The 20,393-nt window shown below is 36.6% G+C and overlaps 2 protein-coding genes across 4 annotated transcripts in view; one reads left to right on the forward strand and one right to left on the reverse strand.

Annotated features, from left to right (window-relative positions):
• LOC143292602 (uncharacterized) overlaps positions 1-20,393 on the forward strand; it is a 204,591-nt gene that overhangs the window by 95,844 nt on the left and 88,354 nt on the right. The gene's annotated exons all lie outside the window — the stretch shown is intronic.
• The window catches only part of LOC143292601 (uncharacterized), a 57,399-nt gene continuing 37,990 nt past the window's right edge, over positions 985-20,393 (reverse strand). For 2 of the 3 annotated variants that reach the window (XM_076603053.1, XM_076603051.1), the window contains exon 17: positions 985-20,244. In XM_076603053.1, the coding sequence (XP_076459168.1) occupies positions 19,870-20,244 (375 nt within the window). In that variant the 3' untranslated portion in view covers positions 985-19,869. The remainder of the gene's footprint in view (positions 20,245-20,393) is intronic. The other variant, XM_076603052.1, reaches the window with a different exon arrangement.

Genomic DNA, 20,393 nt, shown 5'->3' on the forward strand with positions numbered 1-20,393 from the left:
GGTGTCACAAACATTGACTGCTTAGTTTCTGAGTATATGATTGACCTTTATGTTGACAGGACCCAAGTTTATCATTGTCAGGACAATCATTCATTTACATGTCTGCAAGAGTTGCGACTGAAATCACAGTCTTACAACCTGTTTTATTTTCATCTACAGGTATAAACTGACAAGAAGCATGTCATTTCCAGCTGTATTTTGTTAGTTTTCTGACTTTTTTGTTGCACAAAAATTATCTTCGCTTTGAAATGCTTAAATAGTTATTTGCAATCAAATTATTTATGAAACAAGCCTAGATTAAGAATCCTTATTCATTTTCCTTTCCTTCCAGTACCTCTAAAAGTTTTTGTGCTATGATTCTTATTCATTCATTTATTACTCTGAATCCTCCAAATTCCCTGGCAAGAAGAGGGCAGTACTTTAAAAAATAATCAAAAATTCTATGGCATTGAACTGGTTAATGTAAACACATATGAGTAGTCATCACTTTACTTTTTTTTTTCTTTTTTTTTTTGTTTTGTTTTGAAGTTCCCAAAGAACTGAAGCTGTTGTCATTATCAGGCGAATTGATATTGTGCTGATACTCTGCCATTCCTTCTCCCAGTTTCTCCTCTTTCACTGAATCTTCTTGCTTGAATCATAACCATTTTCATGACAGAAATGAGTGTTTTCTTCTTTCTATAACAACATGGTTACTGTCCTTCACCAAAAGAAGTGAAAGGCACTGCACAATCAGAAAAGAAAAAGAGATAAAAAAACAACCACCAAGAAGACTACATCCAAATTAAAACTTCATCAATCCTATGTGCAGACTGACATGCTCATGCTCCGCAGTCTTTCAAAATGATCACTCTCCAGGAACAGTGGAAATATGCTCTGTATAGCTTACACAACCATACATTAGATGATATTATGTCAGGTTTACTTGATTTCAACTCCTCTGTTTTCTGTAGCTGTGATCATATAACCAGTGAAACAAGAGAATTACAGTCCAGTTGTAATCCACTCTTTTATTTTCTTAAGTACAATGGATGGCAGTTCCCTGGGAAATGACAAGCTGGCCTCACTTTATGAAACAGTACTGTCATTTCTGAAGCAATACTGCCACAAGCACACAAACTGTCAACATAAAACATTCTGTACACTTTACTGTCTATAACAAGAGCAAAGAAATAAACTAAATGTAATAACGTCATGCCAGTGCCTGTTAAGCATCATCTCAGTGTGCATCCACACACACACACACACACACACAAATAAGAGATAGAAACACTCATTTAACTCGGAACACATTTTACACATGTTCATGCAGTTTCGTTTTTTGTTGTTGTTTTTTAAAGGGAAGAAAAAAGAGAAACTTCAAATCACAAATTCACCCTATCAAACTGATTACCAAGCATTGATTCTATACATAAGGCAACAATGTTCAAACAAAATGAATGGGAATGAAAGAGACAAGAAAAATACCCTCTGCAAACCTGTTCACCAAAGCATACAAAAAACCCACTAAGTTTGTCAGTTACAAACTGATTTTAAATCTGTTTTGTTTGAATAATAAAACCATGATGTAACAGAATGCAAGTAACAAATTCCATTACCTCAAGCAGCCAACAAAAATTATACATATATGAACTGTACATCTTGTCCCTTCCTCTTCACCCTAGTATGGAGAGCAAAACACAAATATGGACTCAGTTGTGTTAGTTTATAGAAAAACAAAACAACAACAACATTGTAATAACAATTCAGATACTGCAGTCCTGGTCAATAGAAAAAAAAACACACACAAAAAAATCATTATCATAACATTATTTCTGACTGCTGTTTGGCTGATACAGTTAACTTTCTGTCCAGTCATCACCAAAAATACCATCACTGTAATGGCTACATTCTGTGTGAACAGTCCTAATCAAGAGAAAATCCCTATGGAAACCTATTTGTAACTGCAATGTAATTATATCCTCCACTGACTGCTGTCAGATCTCTTCTCCAGTTTGAATCAGTGTATTTCAATCATTGCTTCATTCGAACATGGTTTTTAATGGATAACAGTAAAAGATAATTCTATTTGCATGTTACTTGTTGCTTTCACATTTCAACCTGAAATATGTGGTAGATAAACACCACTTAGGTGAATGTTTACAGGGTTTTTTTTCTCCCCCCCCCCCCCCCCCCTTTTTTTTTTGTCTTGGTGTAAATGGATTTCTTATCAGTTTCAGTGGCTCAAGGAGGTGTCACTGTGTTCAGACAAATCCATATACCCTATACCACATCTGCCAAGCAGATGCCTGACCAGCAGCGTAACCCAACGCGCTTTGTCAGGCCTTATCAAACAGGCATAAGCTGACAATTGCGTTTCACCAACAATTTCCATGTTTCTGATCTCAATGCCTAAGACTCAACATTGAATCAGAATAAAGCCGGTCTTGTTTTCAAGCAACAAATGATAGTTGAAAATGTAATTTCCTTTGAAAGAAAAATGATTGATAAATGATTGGTGTGGGTACCATCCTTATACACAGAGTGGGAACGCCTTCAACCTTCACAGACATACTTTGGGAATGTTGGTAGTGAGTATGCTGTTGGACAAATGTGCGTGATATGCAACATTGACAACTGGGCTGATGGCAGTATGGAAAAACGCCCTTTTTTTGAATGTTTTATGGTGTTCTTCATTGTTCATACACACTTAATCTTAAGACATACACACTTGTCCCCAAAGACAAATACTTTGAGCAATAGCATCACCTGAAGTATAAAGCATGCTTAAGTTTTTGGATGCATAATGTTGAAGGAGCACAGAAAATCATGATCAGGTCATTATCATAATATGCAACATTAATATGCAAAACTTAAGGTCACACTTGGTTATTCAAAAGCCATGCACATATAAAAAATATTGCTGTCAGCCCCTAACAATTACCATGACTAGTTTACCCATGAATTCTCTTCCTGGCTTGTGCTGCGTTATGGAGTTCATAGTTCCATGATGGGAAAAAATGCTTACTTCAGATCAGCTCAGATGGTTTTAAACTATTAATTGATTGATGTGGATACTTATAAAGTTCCTATCATCAGTCAGAGACCAAGCTCTATGTGGTTTACAATATGTTTAAATGTAGTCACCAACATACAGTTTGGCACTTGACAGAATAGACTAGATGCGCAACTCGCAACTTCTCTGATTGTCCTTAGCTTTAAATATGGTACTCTCTTTTTTTTTTTTAATGAAAAATTAATGTTGAGATTTTCTGACATGTAACTTTAAAAAAAAAAAAAAAAAAAAAAATCTTGCTGAATGGCTGGATGCAACACTAATACAGTCTCATACTGTGTGCACCTTTCAAAACTGAAAGATCATCAATAATCCTATCTAAAACCCAAATATCACAATGTAAGTAAGTAAAATGTACAACTGGTACCTGATTCTTCAAAGGGTCTACTCTTTTACCTACAAAAGAAAAAAAAACAAGCCCTATTCACTGATATGAGACGTAAGAAACATTTTTCTGGTCAGCTGTAACAGTAGCAATAGACACCATACTGCATTACACATTTGGTTCATTTTATTGAAGGCATTAAGCTGCAGTATGAATGCACTGGACCAGTTTTGCACAGTTCCATGGTCGTGAAAATGTGTTAAAATCTTTCTAGTGAACTGACTTTTTCGGCTCTATTCTGATCACCTTCCTGCATTTATTTCTGTTCCCTATCTAGAGCAAAACAAAACAAAAACCAGAAGCACCCTGCTGCACAATTACAGCTCTTGAAAGTGCTGTGTGATCAAAGGCGTTTTCCCCACCCAGTTGTGACAACAGGGAAATTAAGTATGAAAAAACCAGCTGCAGGCTAGAGTGAAAGAACTTCAAATAGGATATTACAGTACTCACCTCATGGAATGGAAACAGACATAGGATACAACAGAAAACAAGAAAAAGTGGCACATTTCAACCCTAGGATCTTTCAACTTCCACAAGCAAAACAAATTATATAAATAAGTGGTGATCCAAGCAAAGACAGAGATACAAAGACTAAGCTAACATGTGTTGAATGGTGCCTTGAATACCAAAGATGCCATAAACAAAAGATGTCGTTCAACACATGCTCATGTTTGTCTTTGTTTCTTCATCTTACTATGATTTATTGTTTTGCCTTGGGGGAAGACTCTTGGGTCGAAACATACTTCTTCATCTCTCTTTGTGTTCCAATCTGTTTGTTCTCTATCCATCAGGTGAATACTGTAACATCCTTTTCCTGAAGTTTCCAGGAAATTAGTTATTTCATCACTTGGTTCTGTCATGGATACTATCAGGGCAGGCACATTCAAAAAACCAAGTCAAGACTTGAGAGACCAATAAAATGGGATAATGCCAGTTTTTGTTGAAAGAGGGGAAGAATCTCCTTTTCATTGCTGAACAAAGCAGCGAACAAGACATGATCTGTGGTGCATCTGTTTAGACAATTTCCTTCCCACTTTTGCCTTTGTCATAGTTGTTTTCTTCAAGTGGTGATGGCAGTGTTGACATACACATTGCACACATAGAGAAGGAGGGGGGGAGATATTGGTGAAAAAAGATGGGCTTGAGGCTTCTTCCAATAACTGTGCCACCATTCCCCATTCTATAAATCAGAACTCCCTCTTACATACTCCATTTTTAGTCCATTACTGTAAGAAGCTGGGGTGTAAGTAAATATCTGATCAAAACAGAAAATTAAATACAAATAAAAACCTATAAAAAGAAACAAATGAAACAGTCAACAAAGAGGGAAGCAGAACAAATCAAGACTAATTTAGATATGTGATAAAGAGCATTCTGATAAAACAAGGTAAATGCAACACTCCTTACAAAGCTAAATCCATTATTGTTTATTTAACACATTCTGTAAAGCAATTCAGACATTAAAGTTTCTGTCTTTTGTTGATAGTTATTTGTTAGAAATGTTTTCACCTAATTTTTCACGAGGCAAACAAAAAAAATAATCCATGTGAAAAATAATGGTTATCAACATTAAATTAGAAAAAGACTGGGGTTTACGGGTTTCATAATAAATAATGATCTTCACTAACTCCTCAGCTACAAATACATATTATCATCCTAATATGCATGGATAAAACATAAAAATATTGACTCACAAATGATTGATTTTGCTGCAAAATTCACAAAATTTTAAGTCGGCAACGCATTATCACCTTTCCACTTGCACAGGAAAAAAAAAAAGGTATTAAGCAAAATTAATCTAATAAAGCAAAACTACTGATGTACAGCAGATGCCATTATCTACCATTGCTATTCAGTGATATGATCAGTTCTGACATCATACTCTTGTCAAAGTGTTGAACGACCACTTTTGAATTGTTATTCGCTAGCCTCCGGCCCACTGTCATTCACATCCTACAGGACAGTGAAAAACTACAGATCAAACACAGGAACCACAGCAGCCTGGAGACCGGCAAATAACAACTGAAATGTGGTCCATCAGTTCTTAAGAGTACTCGGTAGTATAGTTGTATCAGGTACCACAGGTATCCACAGCTTTGTTTGTTCGTTTGTTTTGGTTGGCGGTGTTGTGTGCTGTGATCCAAATTATAACATAACACAGGTCATTCCGTGTACTGTCAGTAGAAAGAACAAATCTTATCTGTTATAAGTGATGCTTACATAATAGGCTGGGAGATTTCTGCTGTCCTTAGATGATTCATATATAGTAAGTCTGTAGATTCTCTGACAAGAAACTCTGGCACTGGTATTAGTTATACTATATTAGCGAACTGACTCACAATTTGGCTGCCTTTGCTGGGTAATGTGTGATGGGGCTGCAGGTTCTTCAACAAGACTAGTTATTATTATCATTGTAAATTATAGCCTTGCCAACAACAGGGCTGAATCAGAAGACCACAGTTACATCAAATATACAACAGCAACAAGGGACAGTTAGGACCAACAAGTATCAAAAACCACCACTTTTTTTGAAACAAATAATATGTTGGGTTGGAAATGTAATGTACATGACAACAAAAAACAAACTGGGTAGGAAGTAAATGGAGAAAAGGTGGGACAGACAAAGAGGTAACTTATTGGTAGTGACAGTCACTGATTTAGTAGTTACTAACCCCCAACACAAAGCTAGACAAGGTCCAAAGCAGACCAATATTGTGCAGCCAGAAAACAGCCCCCTCATTTGAAAACTCATTTACCTGCTGTTCAACAAGTGGACTAAAAACAAAATCAGTATTCACTTTGGTTTTCATTGTTAGTATTTTCAAGGGTCGTATTATTTTAATCATGTATTATTATCTTCATCGCTGTTTCCACCCTCCATTTACCCTGTTTCTCCAACTCATCATTCAGTCCCCACCCCCTCCTCTCCTGTCTTTTAAATGATATCATTCAAATGTGAAAATTAATACTTTAACAACATGTCTACAATCACCTGTATGTGTGACAGGACATCAAAATTCCTCTCATGCACAGCTGGTCAATAATTTAACCAAACATTTAATCCCTTCACTGCCTGGGGGAAAAAAAAGTACACAGTGATGTTTCAAGTAAAAAATCAATATCTGGAACAATCAGCCAAATGGTCCGGAGATGAACCACTGTAGATCTATTGTGTTAGTTTTAAGCCTTCCAGAGTAATTTCCCTTATGTTGATGACATCAGTATCTTCATTATTGACATAGCAACAAGGCTATTTATTGATCATACTGTCAATCTGTAACTGGTTCTCTGTATCTGGGTGTGACTGACTTGGTGGCGAAGAAATATGGATTCGTGACTATCAGCATGTGTTTGGTTCCTCTCAAAAAAAGAAAACAAACTGCCAGTTATCTGTGTCAGTTGTATTCATAGGTGATTTGATTAACTTCTGACACAGATTTGTGCAGTGGGAATTCTATGGTACAAAGAATATTCTTGATGGGAAATAAGCAAATTAAATCTGATCTGACCTTGATGGAACAAATGAAAGTTTCACTCCACTGATATGTTTTACATTAAAAATTAGTCAAGCAAATATTTTAACTTTAAACTCTAAATGATGTATATAAGCTGACAGAAATTAAAGCTACAAAGACAGCTAACTGGTATTTGTGGATTAAATAACTTAACATGTGTGACTATTATACTTTCTGGAACAAATTTACTGGGCAAGGAAAATGGTCAGGCCATATCAAAAATAGACCATAAACGATATGGTAAACATTTCTGTTACTGCTGTCACAGTGTGTGCATTACAAATTATGATAACCGCACATAGTACTTTGAGAAACTACTTAAAACCCTTACTACCCATCACTTCTTGGCATTTAAACACCATTACGTAAGAAGCACAAAAAAGAAGTTAGTAAATAAACTATAATCAGCTACACAATACAAGTGAAGCAGCAAAGCAGCTGATATATAACAGGGCATTGGCAATTTGCTGGTAAAGAGATCGTTCAAATACAAAAACAGAAAACAAACCAAAAAAAAAACCAAAAAAGATTTTTTAAAAGACTCATTAGCTCTGCCTAGGGAAGGCAACTCTTTTTCGACAAAAAACAAAAGTTAAAGGTTCTTGTCCCCTCAATCTGAAAAAGGCCAGAGATCATACTCAACCGAAAATGTACACCACCTCTTTCATGCCGGCGGCTACACGTCACTGTAAGATATATACATACATATCAACATACCAATGTGCAATCTGTTTTTCATTCTGTACATGAACATAAGTGATGAATGTACACATGTTTACAACAGTACTTCACGAGACAGTTGTATCAACAGCTCCACTCCTTTCTCTCTCTCTTGCGCACACACACATGTACACTCTTTCTCTATTTATATCATGCTCTTTATTAAGTTTGTGAACACACTCTTCACGCCTAAACTGTAGCACATCCGGTTCATTTATTCATGAAAATGGCAGTAGATCAAACATATTTCAAGACCAAAAAGGAAACAGTTCAACAATAGTAATCTGCATGAAAATCAATAGAGCAACTGTGTCTTCCTTGTCCTGAGCACGGCGTCTCATAAGTACTGCAATTAAGACACTGTCAACGCAAATGACACAAAGGCAAGAACATCTGTCTTTGATCATCTGATCCATATGCATATCATCTACTGCTACAAACATGAATATTATGATCAAATGAAAAATGTTCTAGGAACCGCCCTCCTCATTCCACCCCCTTCCCAAGAAAAACACACAAACCAAAACAAGCTTACTTTTTTCTGGTGTAAGTAAGGGAAGTGGGAAATTAAAAACGAAAGAAATACAACAAAGGGATGCAACATACTTTTTTCAAGGAATCACATATTCAAACACAAGACTGAAGCACGTATCATGCTTTGGAAATTAACAATACATCAACCCCTCCCCTCCCAATACCACCAAACAAAACCGGTCTTACCATTTCCCTCAGTTGAGAACATCAATTTCCTAAGGCCCTTTCTGCACTCTTCAGTCTGTTCCCAAAGTTTCCACAGGGTAAATACAATGTTGCATAATCTCAAGATGCAATACCCAAACTTCGGGAGTATGATGCAACATGTATGTTCTGAGTACCTGCAGGTACAATGCTGCTTCATTTTTTTTGCTTTTGTGGCATAAATAAGTCATCCTTGATATCTTTAGTTCCTTCAGTTTCCACCAAATACAGGGGCAATACTTAAGCTGGTTCACTTCATACCAGTAGTGTTTGCATAAACAGTGTTTATTTTTCAAGTACGAGAAAGAAGAAGTGTTATCCAAGTGATACAACATTGACTTGTTTCACTGTTTGAATTCCTTATTCATCAGCACCTCCATAGCCGGCTGATAACTCAGAAGTTTAATGATGATAATAACTTAGGTAAACAAATGCTGTCTGCACCATGTGATCAGGGGGTGGTGGGGGGGGGGAAGCATTCTTATCAAAATCCACTATCCGGGGCTGACTAATTTTGTCATCCACAACTCTATCTCTAATACACAATTAACAATAAAGTGAAATGTTTTCACTCACACTAAGAGATTCTACTTTGATGTCTTCCATGATCACTGAATCAACACAAGAGCAGTCACACTTTTTTTCATCTTTCTTTTGTTTTTCGCATACGATGAATCTTGTAGTAGAGCAGGCGTCCATCTAACAATCTATTTCATTCCTGTTTTTTAGGGTTTTTTTGTTGTTTTTGTTGTTTTACCATTTAATTCTGTGGTGGTTTTGTATGTTATGTGTTTATATGAGTGAGCAGTCTTGCCTCATGTTACTTGGCACTACACTTTGATCATAATGTTTCTATTTTATAAGCTAAGGCAATAAACAAAATGTTTGAAACTATATTGTTTTTTGTTGTTGGTTTTTGTTTTTGTTTTTAATTTTTCTTAACATAAACTTGGCTGTACTTGTTCCTTTACATTTTATGATTACTGGGAAATTTCTACAATAGACTGGTAAAATGCACATGCAGATTCCCCCTATGTATCTATTTGATTCATACATTTATTCACTTATTCTTACTGATTTGAAAAGCAATTCCTGAACGGGTTTCAATCTTCTTGGACGGAAAATCCCTTCGCATACCAGACAATACAACTGTCCCAATGTTTTTCTGGAGGGACACCAAGTCATCAGGCAATGCATAGAGGAATCGAAACACTGGGCAACATCAATGACAATAGTTAAAATGAAGAGACCACAACACACAGTTGCATACTTATAAAGTGTAACAAAGAGAAGTCCAGCAAATGGTCAGGCACCAGAGTAACAGACAGCTAACAAATGATGACAATACAAATACCAGAGGAACAATTCAAATCGCCATCATTGCCTACACACACAATCCCAAATATCAATTAAAAACTATTTAATGCAAGTCATGTCAAACACAAGAAATGCCCTGTTATGTTCACCTTAAATACCTTAAACACATGAGGGTGTTTTTCTCTTTCTTATTTTGGGTTTGTTTTTTGTTTGTTGTTGTTGTTATTTTGACTGATAAGTTGTTGGAAAACATACGTCAACCTGAAAATACCGAAGTCATGAATTCACCATGCACTTAAGATCAATACTGTACAGCAAAATTTTCTGCATAACATAATGATTCACACAGCATGGAAATGATGTAAAAGAGTGCAAAGACTGACACAGATGGAATACAGAACATACTTCATCAGTACTTGAAAAAATGACACAAACTTAGGAAAATTATACAAAACAAACAACACGAAAGTATACTAAACTGAATATCTTAAAACAAGGAATCTACATCATTCAAGAAATAAACCACCATTCCTATGCTTTCTCATTTCTAATCTAACAACAGCCAAATGAACATTGATCAAAACATACTTACTTTAAGCATCCTACTTACCCAAACGTTTTGCTTGTTTACAATGAAAATGTGGGTGGAGGTAGGCGAGAGAGAAAAAGAAAAGAAAATAACACACAAGCACAAACACACAGAAATTTTCAGCAACTAATATCTAAAACTGTGGAACTAGTTAGCTGTATTCAATGTGGCAAGCACATGTCAAATCTAAACTGTTTCTAAATTAATAATTATCTGTTTTTAAAATTTAAAATCTTGCATGCCTCAAAATTAATAAACTAATCAAATGCCAACAGTTTTGCAAATCATTACTTGATTCAGAAAGTCCAAATCCCCAAATGATAAGAAAAATAACAGAATCCCCTTGCCCCAGTTTTCAAACAGGGACACAGATAATTCACAATCCTTGACACTGAGTGCTCTGTCTTGCCAGTCGGTTCTGTCTGAGCTGGTTCTAACCAATTCCATCAAGACCAAAATGGCAAACAACAAAATATTCTTTGTAGCATGAAAGAAACTCCCTTCTTTGTTTCCAAAGTATCCTGAGAAATAAAATATGTTACTTTATTATCATTATTGTTATCTATTATCTTTCTTTTCTTTTTAACACACTTGATGCATCCATTTCTTCCATTAAAAAAAAACAAAAATCTATTTCAACAAGGCAATCATACTCTCAAACACATGTGGAACATTATTACCCATATGACAGTCTTAACCAAAATGAGATATGAACATGATACACACAGAATCTAAAAACTGAAAAATTAAAACAAACGAAAATGTTCCAAACGAATAAGGTGAAAAACACATTCATACCTAAAATCAAAGACACATCCTTAAAAAAGAAAAAAAGAAAGAAGAAAAAAACCAACACACATTTCAAAAAACAAAAGCTATAAAAATTTAAAATCAGTGGAATCACCACTGCCACATGGTATAATATAAGACTGTTAACAGCACCACAACCTTCCCATGCTGTTCCCAAGACAGCAACTGTTTTCCCTTGCTGTTCCCAAGATAGTAACTGTGTTGATTGTTGCAGTATTACCCCCCAAAGACTGCATGTTGGGGGTAAAAACGGTCATACACATAAAGACCCACTCATGTATACTTGTAAGTGAACATGTAAGTCACAGCCCATGAACAAAGTAAAAAAAAAACTTGCAGTATGCATCTGTGGTTTAGCAAATGTGACATACAGCATGCAAATTGCAGTATGCATCTGTGGTTTAGCAAATGTGACATGCAGCATGCAAAAACCCGGCTAAAGTCGAAATTAATAATTTTTGACATTTATGTACTTTCAAAAAGTTAGAAAAAAAATTCCCGTAATGCTGATCTTTTGAATTTTGGCTTTACAACACAGATCAAAATTATGTTTACTTATTGTTGTCATACACTAAGTGTATTGCCAAATCATCGGCTGATGTTATTTCAGAAAAGCCTGAGTCAAAATACACTGAACATTGCAACTTCAGTGACAAATCATTGAATATGTGCAGCAGTACCAACAGCACATGCACCTGAAAAACATTAAAAATACTACAGTTTCAGGCAGTTTTATGCTAAAATACTCACCAACAACAAAGATAACACTTCAAATTAATGTGAAATTTGTATTAATCTTGATTTTCATTATTTTGACCCTGATATTTTTGTGCACAGCTAAGAATAGCTGGCTGCAACTTTAACTAACCGGGTTTTTGCATGTCGAGTCACAAAATATCAGTCTTCAAAGTTATCTTCCCCGAAACCTGCTCCAATCTTACTTCCATTAATCCACTCCAGCCTGAGGGTAGGGAATAGGCCTCATCAACTCACTGGATATCCAGGCTTTGACCTGGTACGCCTGCCTTGTGGCTTAAGGCCAATCACATAGCATCCCTCTCCCGACTGAGAAGGTTGCACAGCAAAAACATTTGACAGCCCTAAAATGGCCCCTTTGTGGTCAGCTGGGCTAAAAGCAAAATGAGTTTAGGCTGGGCTATAAGTAACACATGTTTGTGCAGTGGACCCATCCTGGGCCACAGAAGGAGAAAAATCCAAACCTTGGAGGTCATGAAACACTCTTCACCCATACATGGGTTTCATGAAGCACTGTTCACCAGCATGTGTAGGGGCCTTACAATCACCAGTGGGTCTAAGTGATGACTCAATAGGACTCAAGCTGGCACACACTTCAGGGAACAGATCATACCTCCTTTTGGGACCCACAGTCAAATAAACCAAGCCTCTCCAAACCCAGGTGAGATCTAGCCAGCTGCAACCCTTGCACATGCAACCATTTCCACCACTCCATCCAGTCTCAACCACCAAGCACAAGGACTGGCACTGACTGGACCCAGGCACAGGGTAAACTAGAGTTCAACCGAAGGATAGACTCGGTGTTCCTGCCATGCTAAAGTTGGCAAAGACTGAATCTGCAAATGCTCCTCTCTCTCTCTGAGGTCACACAGAAGACCTAATCAGTCTTGTGCTAAGGACCTGTCCAAGGCCAGATAAGAGAGAAGTCTGAATCCTGGTGATCATGCTCACCCTTTTCTTTCCTGTTCTGTTTTGCCCAAGTGCTGGTGATCATCCAAGAGGATGGATGAGGTCAGTGGAAGCCAAAACTGTCACATTTACAAAAAACACTACAACAAACCCCACAAAACACAGTTCATGACACAGTATCCCAACCATTAGCTCCTGGAAGAGTGGTTGATATGAGAAATACATATCTAACCCCATGCATTCCCCCTTCTACTAACACAAAGTTGTAATAAATTCCTGAAGGTTTTTCAAAATTAAGAAATCTTATAAAATAATTTAAAAATACATTGCTAAAAATTAAAAGGAGAGACATGAACATAGCTTCCTAATCCTATACAGAAAAAATAAAATCCTGACTTACTGGGAAAATGACAAGATAAATTCTCTTTTAAGATATGCTGATATTCCTTACAAACAGTGAAATAACCCTTCAGGCATCTACACTGAACATCACTAAATGTCATTATCTATGCAGCAACTCAGGGCAGTGCCCCTGTCATCCAAAAGGGGCTAAATCAATCAGAAGGGAAAACTGCTTTCTGAACCCTTTGCAAGAGCACAAAATTATTGATTGATCACAGCAGAGAGTGTCCCCTGTTTCTGATGTGTGTGTGTGTATGTATGTGTGTGTGTGTGTGTGTGTGTGTGTGAAAGAGAGAGAGTTAGAGTGTGTGTCTGTGTGTGCATTTTAAATATTGTTGTAAGCTGCTTGGTGTGCCACTACTCTGCTATAAAAAAAACAAATAAAAAAAAAAACAAAAAAAACTGACTGGCAGCTGCTGCTGTTCAAAACAGCTGGCACTTTAAAGGCCGATTACTAAGAGACGCAGATAATCCTTCTAAATAGCACACCACAAACAACATAAAAATGTTAATACATATGAAAAACCTCAACACTGCCCTCAATTAAAAAAACCAAAGAAAAACACACAAATACACTCAATGTGTGTGAACACAAAATCTCAAAAACTTTCCAATTCTCCTGCCAAAGCATATAATAACAACAATCAAATACATTGATATCATAAGCACTTACCATGCAGCTTCAAGTGCATTTCACAATATATGTGGTGCAACTTAGGAACAGGAATGTTTAAAAACAAAAACAAAAAAAAAAAAAAACTTTCCACCATTCAGATTACATAAACTTATAAGACACATGCACACACCTGCGTATTTTCAAAAACTTAAGTGAGACTTGCATAACTAGAGTTCCTTCCTTTATAAATAATCAACTTTGTATTATTTTTAAAGCATATGTGATTAAGTGTTAATTAGGCAGCTATAATTCGACATGGAAGAAAACTAGCAAAAAAATTCACCCCTGAAAAAGAACATCCTGTATTCAACCTGCTATCGGAGTCACTATTTGTGACCCAAGCACAACTGCTAAAAGATGTCAGTAAGCCATATTGCCTCCTTTCTGTTGTCTGAATTATTTTGTATTTTTTATCTGGCAATTTTGTAGCACGGAAAATGCTGATGAATCATCAATGTGTTATGGCCATCATCTTTAAGTGATATTTTCACAATGGGGATCACTGTAAAGTTCTTAATACTTAGTAACTGTTTTCCGAAAGGTTGATGAAATATGGGTCAAGAAAATGCTATCATTGCAGTTACACATGCAATAGCAGCCAAAACAGTGTTATCATTACTACTATTGTTGCTTATACTATAGTCAAGCCTGCATGGGCAAGAAAATGACAAACCTCTAACATTCACCTTTGATCAATTCTAAGCCATAGGATTAATTAAAAAATAAATTAAAAAATTACCTGAACACAACCATAATCATACATAACACATAAAATAATACATAAAATCAGGCATACAAAACAAAAAAATTCAAGTGGGCAACTCATGTCCTTGGCGCAAAAAAGAATACAGACTGCCAACCCCCAGCAAGACATGCCTGCAGCATTTTGGATAAACTGACAGTAGCAAATGCTATTTGTGAGTACCATACCCATATATTTTCTGCAAAAGACAAAGACGAGCGCATAATGAAAGGCACATTTATCCTACTACGTTCTGCTCTTGATCAATGAACTCATGTGCAAGACATTTCACTATTGCTGTTGTCTTTGCTCTCACACAGCTGTACAGTCTGGCAGTGTTGCTTGTTGGAAACGTTTACTGAAACACCTTTCCAGAATGGTCTGCGTGATGAGTGCTCCACCAGGAACAAAGCAAACCGTGTTTCTAGTTCGTGTAGTGAAATATTTGAGTGACTGAAAAAATTAACAAAAATAAGCCAGGCTTATGTTGCAGCACTGCCGATTTCACAATGGTGATTTGACTTCATTTGACACATTCTGCATGAGACCTCAGTCATAATTGGGTGGAATTTTGATATGTAAACGCTCACTGGGTAAGACAATACTGGGTCACCGCGCTTTGTTCATCTGCAAGTGTCCTTCTTCAAACCTATCCAGGGGTGAGGGGATGGGAAGAAAAAAAGATGATTTTTTCATATGACCATAACATTTTCTACAGAAGCTTAACAGCATACCAAAATGCACTCAACCATAGCAGATTCTACTCAAAGCGTTGCAGTTGGCCAGTTTGAGAATACAACACAGTAACATGAAAGGCCAATTATCAAGAAAAAGACAAATAATATTCAAGACAACATCAATGAATGGATCAACAAAGCAGAAAAAAAGAGACAGCAGAAAGAAAATGAAGACGTCAGAAAAAACTGAGCAATAGAAAAAAGGAAATTTCCAGCACAAAATTTCCAGAAGATGGGGATAGTATCAAGATAATTACAACACAAACTCACTTGACTTCCACTCAAAGATTCAGTACAACTGCCAGCAATGACAACGCATTTACTGAAAATCTGAATATTTCAAGTTATTTTCCTCTCTCAGACACCTTTCAATCAAGTTTTCCTCTCACAAGTTGTCCACAATTTGTGTAAGGCAACTGCGGCATTGAGAGGATGTGCAATCTAACTGCTCAACAGCACAAACATATTCATCTATTACAACCAGCCTGCTGGCACTTCCTGCCACTCCCTCCTTTTATGCGCAAACTCTCTCCAGCAAAGCCACATTTCAATTTATCCTCAAGAGTAGGAATGCATTTCACATTGACACATGTCACCTAATCATATAACAGGACAATAAGGAGACATTTTTGTGAGTCCAGTATTTTTTTCTAACCACCTTCTGCTGAAGCAAACACAACCATGCGATGAGAATGAAAATATTTTTGTACAAATTTGTTACAAAAGTAGCTTTTGTGGGGGGGTTTTGTGTTTGTTTTTTTTTTGTTGTTTTTGTTTTAAAATATATATTTCTTCTCTTTTCCATCATTTTGACAAAGAACATTGCTCTGTAGCACATACACACCTTTACTAATACAAGAACAGCAGTCAAACTTTTTTTTTTTTAATTCTCTAAAGGGCACAAAACAATCATTTTAATTCCAACGGTGGTGAGTGAGTAAGAAGGAAGAAGTGTAGCCTACAAATTATATACATAAAGAGGGCAAACATGTGGTTGATTGCGCAAATGCTTCAGTATATAAATTTGTAAACATACCCATTCAGTACATAATGTGATTTTTCACACACTGTGCAAACCATATTCCACTATGACTCCATTATTTTTAAACATGCTGCGCAAATCATATTCCATCATGGCTACTATTACAAACCAATTATAATGTTTCTTTACACAATGTAAAAAAAACAAAAGAGGCAAAGCCTACATGGCTCACATGCGATTCCTTCTCCTACAAAAGGTAAAGGGAACACCATCCCACCCTCTTAAGAAAGGAATATATAAAGAAATAAAGGAGTGCTGGTTGGCAATTGGCAGCAAAATAAACATAAGTCCAGACTTCTGTGCATGAGATCAAACAATGGGACTCTCCAGAATCACAAAGTCAATAATCTGAACAGAATTAAAACTGACAGAGAACTTTAATTTTCAAAGTAAAGACTGATACATAGTAGTTTTGAGACAAAAAGTGTCAAATTCATTTAACAAAATTCAGTCTCGAACCCTTTTGCGAACCACTGGAAAATGAGTGCCGAACCGAAATTTATGCACTGGGATGTTGCATTTCCTCCAGTCTGTCACCACTGATTGACACTTGACAATTTTAATGTGCAGGCAACCATAAGGATCAAATTCATCAACATTTTTAATCTTTTTCTGATTTTATCATGGCTTTCTGGCTTGGAAGGTTAATGACAAAAAATCCCAAACACCTGTTCAACATACTGCACAGAAACCAATATGCTGGCAAAATGGTAGATAAAGTGATGTAGTAAAGATATTTTAGTACTTTCATTTTCTTTATTCATTTCCTTTTGTTTGGTGAAATGAGCAATTTCAATTTTTTTCAAATTTTTACTTTAAAAAAAGATTGTAGGCCTGGAAAACGATATCACAAGCACAGTGAGAAGTTAAGCTTGATGGTGACAAACAATAGGCCAAAAGGCAAGTAGACCCGTTTATCAAGATGGTCGTTAATAAAGATAATGCATAAAAATCATGAAGCCTCTACATAGAAGTGTTGTGCAGATAAAACTCAGCAGCCCACTTTCAAATACTGATGCAATCTACATCCTAATTTCTTGTCAAGAACTTGTGTTGATTTATGTATTAGAGCTTACTGGCTGGCCTTGTAATAATTATGATTTTTGTTTTGTTTTGTTTTTTTGCTTCTTTCGATAACAGATTAATGAGCTAGACATTTGTGTTCTGTTACATTATCAATAAAATGATACTGGGAATTAAGTAACCCATCACACAGCGCATCGACAGCCAGCCATTCACCAAGGATGCTGCTTTTTCCAACAAAACATTCTCTTAGTGAATATAATCAGTAAAGCCTTTCACACCGAGTGTAAAACATGACAGCATGTCAATGTGAGGGGGAGATTATCTTCTTTATTTCATGTTTGGATCAGTGAGATCTGTTTATATATATATATATATATATATATATGTGTGTGTGTGTGTGTGTGTGTGTGTGTGTGTGTGTGTACATATACATATATCGCTCTGTGTGTGAGAGTGTGTGTGTGTGTGTGTGTGTGTGTGTTTCCCTAAGTGTATTCAAAATGGTGTCCCATTACATGGCATAATTTTGGTGCTGGGAGACGAATGCATTGACCCCTCTTCCATACTAAGCAGAATAAATCAATATTTTAGCTAAAAATTAGAAAATAACTTATATAAATGTGTCAATCTGTAAGATAAAGTGCTAACATTTTGTGAAAAAGAAATAAAATAAGAAAAAAGAAAATGATAGTGAAAACATTAATTTCTTCCTAATTTCTTTTCCTCTTCTGAAAATGCACTATCATAATTGGAATGTGTGGAAATAACCATCTATTCTTAAGCCAAATTTGGCATCAACTGAAATATTTTCAGAGAAAATGAATCACCACACACATGTGGACAACTGACAGAGTTATTACAAGACTCATTCTGTTCACAAATGTGAGCCAAAGAAAAAAAAAGAAAAAAAATGTCACAACCAAACCAAGGTTATTACAAAGACTCATTTTGTTTATGCATGTGAGCCAAAGAAGCAAAACGTAAAAAACTGTGAAACTATTACAACTTAATCCCACTATTAACTACCAAGGATTGAAGAAAACTCTACATGACTATCATTTAAGTAAAATGAAAAAACAAAGGCAATAATTCAACATTTTATATATATATAAACACTCTCAGACTGATACATACAAAAACTGCTACTTCTCACATATCTAAAATTTTATCATCACCATTCAAGACATGTAAACCTTTTTTTTTTTCTCTCTCTCATGCATACACCTGTTTAGCAACAAAATTTAAATATACATTAAAAGAAAAAAAGTTCTGAAATGCCTTGATCACTGCATGGTTTGGTTAAACCAGTATAGTCACATCTCTAAGATGCCCCAAATGAATGCATTAAGTATGACTATAGCTGTGTAATTTTGTGAAACCAATGCAGTCTCTGCTCTTTCACAACTGGAAGAAAGTCACAAACCCCCTGCACATATGGGGAAAACCTCCACCCAGACACATCTGATATTCTGATTATTGCATTCATCAATAAAGCAAGAGTATACAATGAGTTTCTCATTTATTGAGTATCAACACACAATACTGTCTTGTCCATGATGAAAGAATCCTTTGCAGTGCCAGATATGATTAATCAACAGAAAAAGTGAACTTGTCCATTTTCACAGAATCTTGGTTGCATTTCACGGTGACTTGTAAAAAATGAACACACCTTGCACAATGGCAAGACGTGTGTGCAACAACACTAAAAATGATCAATGAAGGTGTTCTAGTCATGTCTGCAGGATGTCCTGTTTGAGAGGCCTCCAACCAGTGAGCAAGAACAAACATGTCACACAAGAGGTTTCCATGTCCAGGAAACTTCCTGTTCCAACACACCCAGCATAATCTCCAGAATCACCTGCATGGGCCTAAAATGATGATGACTGAAAATGAATGATCAATGTCAACATATACATTACTTGTTCTTGTCCAAATCCACAGAAGAGGGTTAATCATTCACACTTTTTTTTTTTAATGCCCACAGAACCTAGTGAAGCAGCTGGCACTGACTGGCAATCGCCTACACAATGCTGACATGTATTTGTAAGTTATGTAGCAGCTGATGCAGAAGCCAAAAATGCAATGCACACTTTCCTGCTGAGCAGTTATTGGCACTCTTCCAACTGTAGAGCAAATGGCACTCTCTCACTGTCAAAGTGTCCCTCTCCAGACTCATAGAGCCTCCATCAGCCAGTATCTCTCAGACACATGCATGTGCACACACAGAGACACAAACACACAGTGCTAAGCCTTTACATAAATACACAATTAACATGCTTGCATACATCACATTACAGTCAGCCATTTCCTCTTCAACAAATTTTTGCCACTGTGCGAGAAAGTCTGGCAAGTTACTAGACCATCAAATTATCACCAGCTGAATCATGCAGCCAGAATCAGAAGACATTACCCTAAATCATCATAGTTCTTAATACCTGAGGAACTTCTCTTCACTTTGTTGTTGCTGGCACTTTCGCACCACGATCACTTCGACGAGGCTCAAACCTTGTTTGACGATTTTCACGATAATCACGTGTCCGTCTGCTGCCCTGAAAACGCTGTTCCCTGGGCTCATAGTCTCTGCGTGGATGCTCCTTTGGGGAAGGGCGGGCAGTGGCATTAGCAGCCTTTGGAGAGGCAGACACAGATACTGAAGCGGCAACAGCAGCAGTTGGCTCTGACTGGGTGCTCGGTGCTGCAGCAGCAGATACAGGTACTGCTGCCTCAGATGTCACTCCATTTTCCACACTAATTTTGACAGCATTCTCTGCCTGCTTCCGCGCTACCATCTGGGCATAGCTCAGCTTGGCAGGTGCCGCACCCTGCTGCACACAAAAACAAATCTTGTGTTTATACATCTAAAGTCTGGTACATACCCAGCAAAGAGTTAACTTTTTTTTTTTTTTTTTTAAGGCGTCAGCTGCCTTCAAGTCCACAGTGCATGTTGTCTTTTTTCTTCTTTCTTTTTTTCTGA

Source organism: Babylonia areolata, chromosome 18 (assembly GCF_041734735.1).
Source record: "Babylonia areolata isolate BAREFJ2019XMU chromosome 18, ASM4173473v1, whole genome shotgun sequence".
NCBI lineage: Eukaryota > Metazoa > Mollusca > Gastropoda > Neogastropoda > Buccinidae > Babylonia > Babylonia areolata.